General features: G+C 37.4%; 1 protein-coding gene across 1 annotated transcript; it reads right to left on the bottom strand.

The window, feature by feature from the left end:
• Positions 1-8,972: 8,972 nt before the first annotated feature.
• On the bottom strand, positions 8,973-10,418 carry LOC110906708 (putative uncharacterized protein DDB_G0291812). Its single transcript, XM_022151804.1, has one exon. It carries the CDS (start codon positions 10,416-10,418, stop codon positions 8,973-8,975), a length of 1,446 nt encoding a protein of 481 aa, XP_022007496.1.
• Between the last annotated feature and the right edge of the window lie 251 nt (positions 10,419-10,669).

The following is a 10,669-nucleotide window of genomic DNA, read 5'->3' as shown; positions in this document are numbered from 1 at the left end:
AGTTCGAGTTCGTCGGTCAACAATCCAAAATCATCGGTCAAACGGGTTTACAATAAAGAATTCTTGTTATCAAAATCTAATTTGAATGACGAACCAATCAAAGTGGCATATACTTTGAATGATTCAGACAAATTATATTCTGATGAGGAATTTCCAATAAGAGGTGTTAAAACTGAAATGATTAACAAGGTTTTCAAATTAACATAAATTAATATTTCTGAAATAAAAGATGTAAATCTTAATGAAAAACCTAAATAATACACCTCAAGAGTTCAACAAAAATTAAACAAGAAAAAGGGTTACAGTTCTGGTTCTGGTTTTCAAAAGAAACCAAACCATAACGGAAATTTCAAAAAGAAGGGATTTGGTTTTACTTCACCAGAAAATCATAAAAATGAGAAAATTTCTAAAACAAAAACAATATTTGTTTCAGGGTTAAGTTCTGAGGAAGAAGCAAAGAGCTCATTCTGGAAGCAATCAAACAAAGCGTTCTTTGCTGAAAAACAGAAACATGAGAAGAATGGAGCTAATCAGAAAAGGGAGACAAGAACCTGTTACCGGTGTCAAGAAGTTGGTCACATTGCCTGGAATTGTCCAAAGGCTACTAACACAAAACAAGAAGTTGTTTCTAAACTCAAAGAGAAAGTTGTTGATAAAACCGAACCACCAACTGAAAATTTTAAAGTGTTTAAAAACTCAACATATGAAGTTGGTGAATGTTTGAAAAGGTTTTACAAGAGAAGAGTGAATCTTAATATCCAAACATGGGTTGTTAAGAAATCTAATGTGAAATCTGGCGATGAATCTGACTCGTCAAAGTCAGAAGAGCCACAAGTTGAGGTTAAGAATGAAAATTCAGTACCGCTGGTGGATGTTGTCAATTTTCCACCATTGCGGGCTGAAAATTTAAAATCAAAAGTTGGAAAAGTTGAAATTTCGAATCAATTCTATTCTGAAAAGAAAGAATTTGATGTCGAAAAGACTTTCAATGGAAAAGTGAAAAAGATTTTTGGAAAATGGTCTAAGGAAAGGCCAAAGGGGTGAAAGATTTTTATGAAGAAAAGAGAAATGTTGAAACCCCAAGTGAAACTGAAAAGGTCACATCCAAGGCTGGTCAGGCTTTGATGTCTGTATTCCATACGTAAAAATCCTGACTTGCCGGAGCTCCCAAGTTTGTAATCGTGGAGCATGAATCGGCATATTTCTCAAAATTCAAAATTGTCATATTTCACATTGTAAGTGGTATTGTTTGATGAGAACATACATGTGTATGATCCTACAAGTGGTTAATCAAGGTCATTAAGTTGAACTTGATTTAACTTTCATTCAAGTGATTGAAAAACAATGTGATGAAACCCCTAACCTACAAATGGTTTGTGAAAATCAACAAAACTTATTTTCCGGAAAAACCATTTTGATTAAAACAAACTTACGTGTTTTGAAATCATAATGGGAAAATAGTTTGTTGTAAGGGGGAGTTCTGTTGGTTTATGCCAAGTGGATGGCGATTTGAAGCAATTCACAACAGTTATCATTTTACTTGTACAGTTTGTTTTCAAATTTTCCTTGAAAATCAAATTTTGAAACATAATTTTGATTTTAGGGGGAGTAAAGAAAATTTGAAAAATCCAAAAACATGATAAAACCAGAAAAAGCCAAAAACATGAGAAAATGATAACGAGTTTTGTTGTAAAAAGAGGGAAATGATAGTACATCAGTGGACTATCATAACACGCTAAAGAATTATAAAGTCAAATGTGATAAATGATCTCACTGATGGTGTGCCAGTAGGTTTTTATACATTCAGTAGATTGTTTTTGAGATATAAACCTAAATATCAAATACTTACTTGCCTCGTGGGGAACATCTTTCGGATATATGGGTAACCCCCGAAATCTTGTTTGAAAGACTTTCTATTTCTGACATATTAGGTCTTTGTGCGTGATGATATCTGGGGTATTATATCAGGATTTCTGATTTTGCGGGAGCAATAGCCTAGTCCTCGTATAATACTTTGTATAGCTTTAATCTTAAAGCCTGCCCTCAGTATAAAAAAATGATGAAACATTGAAAAATGATAATCATGTGCTGTTGAAGAAAAGATCCCCAAACGGGACACACCTAAAGACGAGTCATCATCTCTTTGTCTGAACAGAAGTTCTAACCTGAGCTCTCATGGTTTCGCATTTACCCGTTTACAGATATCATTAGTGTACATGCACCTGTAAGACTGGATATAGAAGTCTGGATACGGGAGTATATTCTGAGGTGGGACACGCGAATAAGTTTAAGTCTATTAAAACACTAAACTCGTATCTCGAAACAAATGAACTTTGTGTGAAAATTTAAGTGGATCAGTATACTGCCAATCTACGTGAATCATTTAGAACTTATAATGTTTAAAGCTTAACGGTGTTAGTGATTTGTCTCATAAACTGATATGATCCTCTTACACAAACTCACAAAAATTTATATGTAAATATTTCTTTACTGAATTTCATTATAAACAAAAATCCAAAAAGATTTTCGGAGTGTTTTAGTATAAATTTTTGAAAATACAAAAATATTTTCGACAACTGATGATGAAAAGCTGATTTTCAAAATTCCGAGTGCTAATCATGACGAACAGGTTTGGGAGAGTTTATTCGAGATGAAAATAAAAGTTCAAAAGTTGAGATAATTTGTAAAATGTCATATTATAACAAATGATGTTTATAGTTTGTTTCTTCAAGTAGTTAGCAGAGAATAAATTTGTAAAATTTCAAATTTTAAATTTGTGAAAATTATTGTGAGGTAGAGATTTATGCAGGTACTGCTGTCTACACCTGAGCAGACTGTGAGCCAGGTCACAATTCTAGAACATGTGAATGTCAGACTACTATCCCAGCACAACTTAAGGGGAGTCTGTTAGAAAAAAGGGGAGTCTGTAGATGCATAGAGCCAGCTTCTGATCATGGACCATGTCCACGCAAGTTGCTGAGACTGAAGAACTTAAGGAATCAAGAGATCTGATCAAGAGAAGATAGAGTCAGATTGAGATCCTGGAAGAGAGATAAAGGAGATTGAATATTAGATCAACATCCAAGGGGGAGATTAGCTGGAAAAGAGAGAGAGAAGAAGAAAGAAGATTGAGGATGCTTTACATTGTCAGATACTTCGGAGAGAGTAAGAAGACTGATAAAGACTGAAGACGTTGAAGACTCGACACTGAAGACTTCGTCAACATCCAAGGGGGAGTCTGTTGGTGCATATGTCTGTCGACTTCGTCTTATATCGAGTCTTGCAATAGATTAGAAGGATCAGGGCACGTTGTTCGAGAAAATAGGGATTTTGTGTTGGAAGTCCATTTCGCACGAAATGGTGAAGCCGTTTCGTACGAAATGACAACTAGCCATTTCGCATGAAATGGGAAGCCATTTCGTACGAAATGACCATTTTGCATGAGTTGTTCCGTGCAAAATGGGTTACCTATAAATTGTAGCCTTGACCATTTCATTTGTAACTTTCCGATTCCAGAGCCGAAGTGCTGCTGAAGTGTCTACTAGCTGTAAAAAGCTGTTGTATCAATCAAAAAGACAATTAGAGTGAAAATCAAGCTGTTTCGAACTCGATACGTTAGTTTCCGCCTCTCGTATTGACAAGAACTTTTCTGAACGACTCGTTTTGGTCGTGCAAATGATCCTACACCAGTTATAATTTGTAATTGACACACACACACACATATATATATATATATATATATATATATATATATATATATATATGAAAAGAGTAAAACTCGCAATGTTCGACATTTTTGATCAATCTGTTTTTGTGATTGTGTATAAATATTTGTACTAAATTTTATTCTGTGATAATTAATACTTGATAAATGTTCACCATTCAGATAGACAACGAAGTAAATCAGGAAAACCAGAATAATGGAAACCAAATAGATAACAGTGCCATCTAACACATAGTAGCACAAGGAATTATAGATGCTATGCCTTATATTATCAAGACTGTTAAAGAAGCGGAAATTAATAAAACTGCAAATGGAAGTAAACGCCAACACACTGAACATTAACAATCAGGTCGATCTTTCGATACGCAGAGAAAGTCCAATGTTTAAAACAAGAAATAAAAATAAGTTGAAATTGTTGAGATCTTAACCACCAGTTCGATATTCCCATATACGCAGAGGTGATCCAAGATTTAAACGAAACACCAAGTAAAATAAAGCAGAATCGTTCAGGCATTAACATCCAGTTCGATGCTTTCGTATACACAGAGAATGTCCAATGCTTAAACAAAAATAAAGAAATAAAACAAGTTTAAATCTTTGCAAAATGAACTACACAATTACAGTGACTTTTTAGTAAGTTATGAAAGTTCACAAATTGACTGGTTTTTGATCATTTTTTGTGATTGTGTACTTTCACAACTAGGTACACAGTCACAATGGACAAAACTAAGTACCGTTCTTTCAATCATTTTCCCACTAGAACTAGGCTTTTTCATTTAAGTTTGTATCGTTATCGCAAAACTACTAGTCTAGCTGAGCCTACCGACACATCTTTATTGAGATTGTTTAACCATTTTAAACATTACAACTCTTTAGCATGCACTGATAGTCCACTGATATACTATCATTTCCTCTTTATGCACCAGTAATCTCATTTTCATTTTTAATGTTTTTGACATTTTGAGATTTTCTATTGTTTTTGTCTTTTAGAAAAATTTTTATCTATCTAAAATGATTTTGAAATGATGTTTCAATTTGATAGAAAATTTGACATTTTAAAAAGTTTTTCTCCCCCTCAAATTGAAAACAACTTTTTGAAACCGAAAATAAGAATCTTCCATTTTAACCTTTTAATGACTTATTACGAATGTGAATGCGAGACTATTAATTTATTTGTGTGGAACACCAAATCTATCTCTCTGCAAGAACAACCATTCCTTTTAAATAGATGTTTGCTTGAAGTCCGGTTATCCGGCACATGCAAATGAACTTAATTAGTTTTGAATTGGAACCAAATTCATATTGGATTTGGGTTGACAAGATTCATCAACATAAGGAACATTAGTCCATTCATAGTCTCGTCTGTTATCAAACAGTTTTGAAATTTCTTCTGAGTCATTCAAAACCTTAGCTTTCCAAACTTGCTTCGGTTTTGTAACTGTTTGATGAATAACTTTCTTTTCTACCGTTTTCTCTTTTGTCCTCAGATTTGTATTTGATGAATTCGTTTTACTTGACTGATTACTCTTTGTAGAGCAAAATGATTCTTCAGAACTGTTATCTGACTCATTGGTTGTATCCGAGGACACAATCTTTTCTAAATACTCTCTAACTTTCTTCCTCTTCTTTCTCAATCTATTTTTCTGCCCTTGTGATAAATTGACTTTTTGATCTCTGGGTTTTTCTTCAATTTTGACTGTTTTCTTCACAACTTTCTTTTTCTCTGTTAGGTCCAAACTTTTACGCTTATCTTTATTGTATTAATTTATGTATTAATTGGGTTTAGATTAGGTTTTGGGCTTGGGCTAGGCCATGTGGGCCAATTGGGTAGAGTCTCCTATAAATAGTCTTCATTAGAATATTGTAGTATAGCTCTCCTATCATTGTAATCATGTAGCCCTAAATAGAGAGCCTTGTACCAGAAAATCCTAGGGATTGTGTGCAAGGTTCTCGAAGATCGTACCAGATAGTCTTTGAGACTGTGTGTGATCTAAGCAGCGGCACTGAGTTCTTTTATAAAATATTTCTTTTTGTTCTTGTCGGTTTGATCTTACTTTCCGCACTCGATCGAACCGTTGAGTGATGTCATGGGTTTTTCGGGACTAACAAGTGGTATCAGAGCCATTGAAGTCTTTCAAAGGCTCGGTTTTGATATCACTCGAAGAACGAAAAGAAATTTTTGCACAGTGTCGCTGAATCGGTGCTCGGTGTTTGTGTGTGTTTTGTGAAAAGGGAGCTGAGTAGAGAAACATCAGGGGGTTAGAAAACTGGTTGTCGGTTGGATTTTTGTGTTAATCACGGGTCGTTTTACAGCCGGATGATGGTGGTTCGCGTGAAAATGCAGGTGATGATGGTGATGAATGTCGTAGAGTTACGGTGACGGTGGTTGAAGCTGAAACGACGCAGTAGATACAAAGTGGAAGACGTGGTCGTATGTGGTTGATGAAGAAGAACAGTGGAGGTTTTCACGGTGATAGAGAACGATAGGTGGTGGTGAGCGGCGACACATCTTGTTCCGGAGAAATCAACGGCAGTCGCAGGAGGATTGCGGTGACTCATAGCAGTGATGTTGGTTATTGACTTCTTTTGGTGAAAACGGAGGTGCAGGATGAATGGTGGATGTTGCAGGATGTTGTTAGATGTTCGGTTCGGCGGAATGATGCTCGAAGAAGGTGATCGGTGACAGTTGAAGATGGATGATGATGAACGGCGGTATTTGTGGAGGTCTGAGATGTTGCAGGTTACGGTGATTATCGGAGACGAAGGTTGTCGCCGGTGATGAACAGTGGTGAATGGATGGTTGAACAGAGGATGTAACCGAGTTTCTGATGATTATGGTGTTGATGTTTCCGGCCAGTGAATCATTTCCGGTGATGAAGATGAGCGGCGACGTTAATGGTGGTCGTGAAAAGGACGCCGTCGATGTAGATGATGATCGGTGCTGACATCAGGATGACATCAGCATCAGAGAATGTTTGGAATGTATGTTGGCGGCTGCATAGGTTGTCTAATCATGAATTTTTAAAAACCCTAAAAGATGTTAGCCGTTAGATGGGGTGTTTGATCTACGGTCACGGAATAAATAGCATGATTTGAATTTTTTTTGCAACATTATGTGGGGACCAACAGTGCATTGCAGCCGAGAACTTCTTCTATGGATGATGATTTATTTTGGAGCCCAATAGAAAGAAGCCAAGATGTTGTTGATCCAAGTGATGTAAGCCCAACAGTTTTCTTTAGCCCAGATTTCATCCGTAATACATCCGAGATCATCTGTCATCATAATATTTATTGATTCAAGACACCCTTCATTCAATCATTACCATCTCGGATCGCATCATATTATCCGAAACCATCTCGGATCTGCTACTTCATCATTAACAGCCGATATCAACCAACGATATCATCTCGGATCAACTTCTTCGTATCCGACATCATCCGAGACGCAAGATTGGAGAGTATCTAAACCGTAATAAAGAGAGCATAAAACTAGGGGGAGATTGTTAGGTCCAACAGTTTTAAGCTTATCTTTATTACTTTTCTTTATGTCTATTTGGTTTAGATTAGCATTTGGGCTTGGGCTAGGCCATGTGGGCCAATGGGATAGAGACTCCTATAAATAGTCATGTCTAGATTATTAGGGTAGAGCTTTCCTATTCTTGTAGTCATGTAGCCCCAATAGAGAACCTTGTACCCGACAATCCTAGGGATTGTGTGCAAGGTTCTCAGAGATTGTACCAGACAGTCTTCGAGACTGTGTGCGATCTAAGTAGCGGCACTGGGTTCTTTAATAAAATCTTTCTTTTTGTTCTTGCCGGTTTGATCTTATATTCCACGTTCGATCGAATCGTTGAGTGATATCAGAGAGACCAAGGAAGATCTGACAAGGGCTTAAAGCAAGATATCCTGACTGTGCCCAGGTCTGCATATAATCTGGATGCAACAGAGGGACAGCCCGGATGATACATCAGTATAAAGACCCGAAACTTCAGATGTTGGCTATCTATCAACGCAGGATTTAAGACCATGAAATCATACACCGTTGGTCTGTTACCCACGAGATGTCCAGTCCATTATGTTTGTATCACTTTGCTTCTTTTGCTTTTCGAGCGACAGACCTATCAACACATCGCAGTGGAGCCTAACCTGTTTAACATTGAAACCTTACGTGTGTTAATCAAGTTCTTTAACACGAAAGCTCATTTCATTTCCCAGCGACTTTTCTCCCCCTAAATTTGGGCATAAAGTACTCTACTTTTGCACAAATTTAGGGGGAGAAAAGTCGCTGGGAAATGAAATGAATTTTCGTGTTAAAGAACTTGATTAACACACGTAAGGTTTCAATGTTAAACAGGTTCGGCTCCACTGCGATGTGTTGATAGGTCTGCCGCTCGAAAAGCAAAAGAAGCAAAAGTGATACAAACATAATGGACTGGACATCTCGTGGGTAACAGACCACCGGTGTATGATTTCATGGTCTTAAATCCTGCGTTGATAGATAGCCAACATCTGAGGTTTCGGGTCTTTATACTGATGATTCATCCGGGATATCAGGGCTGTCCCTCTGTTGCATCCAGATTATATGCAGACCTGGACACAGTCAGGATATCTTGCTAAAAGAGCCCCTCGTCAGATCTTCCTTGGTCTCTCTGCTGTACGGAAGTACTGACCTGTTCACCAGGAAGTCTGGCGTTGTAAAAATAAAAATAGAATAAAAGGGCCCTCGTCAGATCTTCCTTGGTCTCTCTTCTGTACGGAAGTACTGACCTGTTCACCAGGAAGTCTGGCGTTAAAAAAATAGAATAAAAGGATGATCTCAATATACTCACCTGCTACGATGAACCGTTGTGCTTACCTTGATCGCGGGGGTATGCCTTGGAATGGGACACACAGATGTCACAGTATAAATCTACCTAAAAGCGTATCACAAAGCAAAAAGTTGAAGTTTGAGCGGTGGATTTAAGAGGACAAACATATCAACAATTGCGTGGACCAGCCTAAGTAAACGAAGGGCTGAAAAGTGTCCCTTAATTAGTTCGAGAACGATTTTGTCTTGCCTTTAAACCTGTTTGTTTTTAAAAACCTTTGCTTTTCTTGTTTAGCAAGATTCCAGTCTCTGTCAGAAGGCCTTACCATGGGATATTGATGTTTGATAAAACTAGAGTGCATTGCCTTCTGATCGTACGTGTTCCTAGAGTAGTAGGGACGATGAACACAGTTTCTTGTGATGTGTCCCGGAATTCCACAGTTAAAACATTAGTCCGGCTTGCGTTATTCTCGAGAACTGATCACGTCTTTTCAGTTCATTTGTCACTGAGTGCTTTGGAGTGTGCTTTTTCTTGGAAGAGCCCGCTTTGCAGCTGTCAGCACAAGAGTCAGTATCCTCAACTATACCCTTGAGCTTGGGCTTAGTTTGCTTGAGATTTGTGTTTTCCCTTTTAACATTCTTTCTCTTCGGCCTTCTGTTTCTACGTGACCGCTTCCTTTTGGAGGGAACAGATTCAATTGGTTCTGTTTTGTTAAGGTCACCTTTGGGATCATCAGTTGAACTGTCTATGGAAGTGACTTTCACAGATCCCGTTTCCTCAGAGACCATGTTTTCGGGAGCATCCATAGAGAAAGTTTCCATAATAATTTCTTCTATAGTCTCATCATCAGATTCAACTATGGAATCAATTTCCATGGATTCCTTCTCCATGGGTTTCATGTTTCCATGGGTTTCTGCAGAATCGGACTCTATGGATGTCTCTTCTTCAGTCTGATCAACCTCTGAGTTCTCGACATTAGACGATTCCGGTAATTCAGATGACGAGTAGTCTGTGTCGAGGACAACTTGACTTTCTCCTCTAGCAATGCTGCAAGAATCTGATTGACTGTCACAATCGGAAACATTCGAAGATTTAAGTTCATTGTCTGAAATCCCTGAATCCTCTGATTGATTGCCAAGATCATCAGATGATCCCTGTTCAACAGTACATCTTTCATTATCACAATTAGTTACTTCAAAATCATCATTGTTACAGGGCGCGTCTGATGTGTCGTTTAATGTCTCCGACGTACAGGTGTGGTATTCCGAATTATCAAAATGGTTTTCTGAGTTATTTGAAACTGATGTTTCGAATTCCTCAGACGACACATCAGACTCTCCTGCCACATCATTCTTAACATTCACAACATTATCAGCATTTTTAACAAAGTCATTCTTATCACATGCATAATCTAAAATAATAGCACCAAATTCATCAGTCTTAGTGGGAACACCCCAAGTCTCAGCAAACCAAGAAAAAACAGTGTTCCAAGCATAAATGCCATTTTTATCAGAAACAACATTATTAGCAGTACTTTGATGTGATTCATCATCCTCCTTAGACTCTTCTTCAGTTCTTACTGACTCTGCAGACAAACTAGAAGAGTTAGTATTTTTAACAGAATTAGAATTCGATGAACTTTCCTTCATCTCCTCTGCGAGTTTGTTAATCGGTTCCGTTTTTGTTTCAGTTTTGGTTTCTGCATTTATCACGGTATCATTTTTCTGATCGGACTCATTATCTGCTGGTTTGTTTTGGACAGTTTCATGTTTTACAAAACTCATTGGTTTCTTGAAATCAGTATATTGACTCCTTTTAGACTTGGATGGATCATAGTCAACATAATCACTAGGTTTGCCATACATCATAGTATCATAATTTTCCATTTCTTGCTCAGTGACTGGCAGTCTGGAATAATTATGATTGTATGGTGGCGGAACCTTTTTATACCCCAGAAAAGTATCAAACTTCTTGACATTTAACTCGTTATGTTTGTACTTTCAGTGAGGAGCTCTAGCTCACCCTTCACAGAGTCACATTCAAGGGTTTTGACTGTGAGTCTATGTTTATAGTCATGAACCCAACATTGTTGTTGGTTCACGTCTCTGTGAAGTTGAGCTATGTCCTTTTTAAGTGC

Source organism: Helianthus annuus, chromosome 14, assembly GCF_002127325.2.
Source record: "Helianthus annuus cultivar XRQ/B chromosome 14, HanXRQr2.0-SUNRISE, whole genome shotgun sequence".
Classification (NCBI taxonomy): domain Eukaryota; kingdom Viridiplantae; phylum Streptophyta; class Magnoliopsida; order Asterales; family Asteraceae; genus Helianthus; species Helianthus annuus.
The sequence above is the reverse complement of the archived record's forward strand: the minus strand, read 5'-3'. Positions and strand labels throughout refer to the sequence as shown.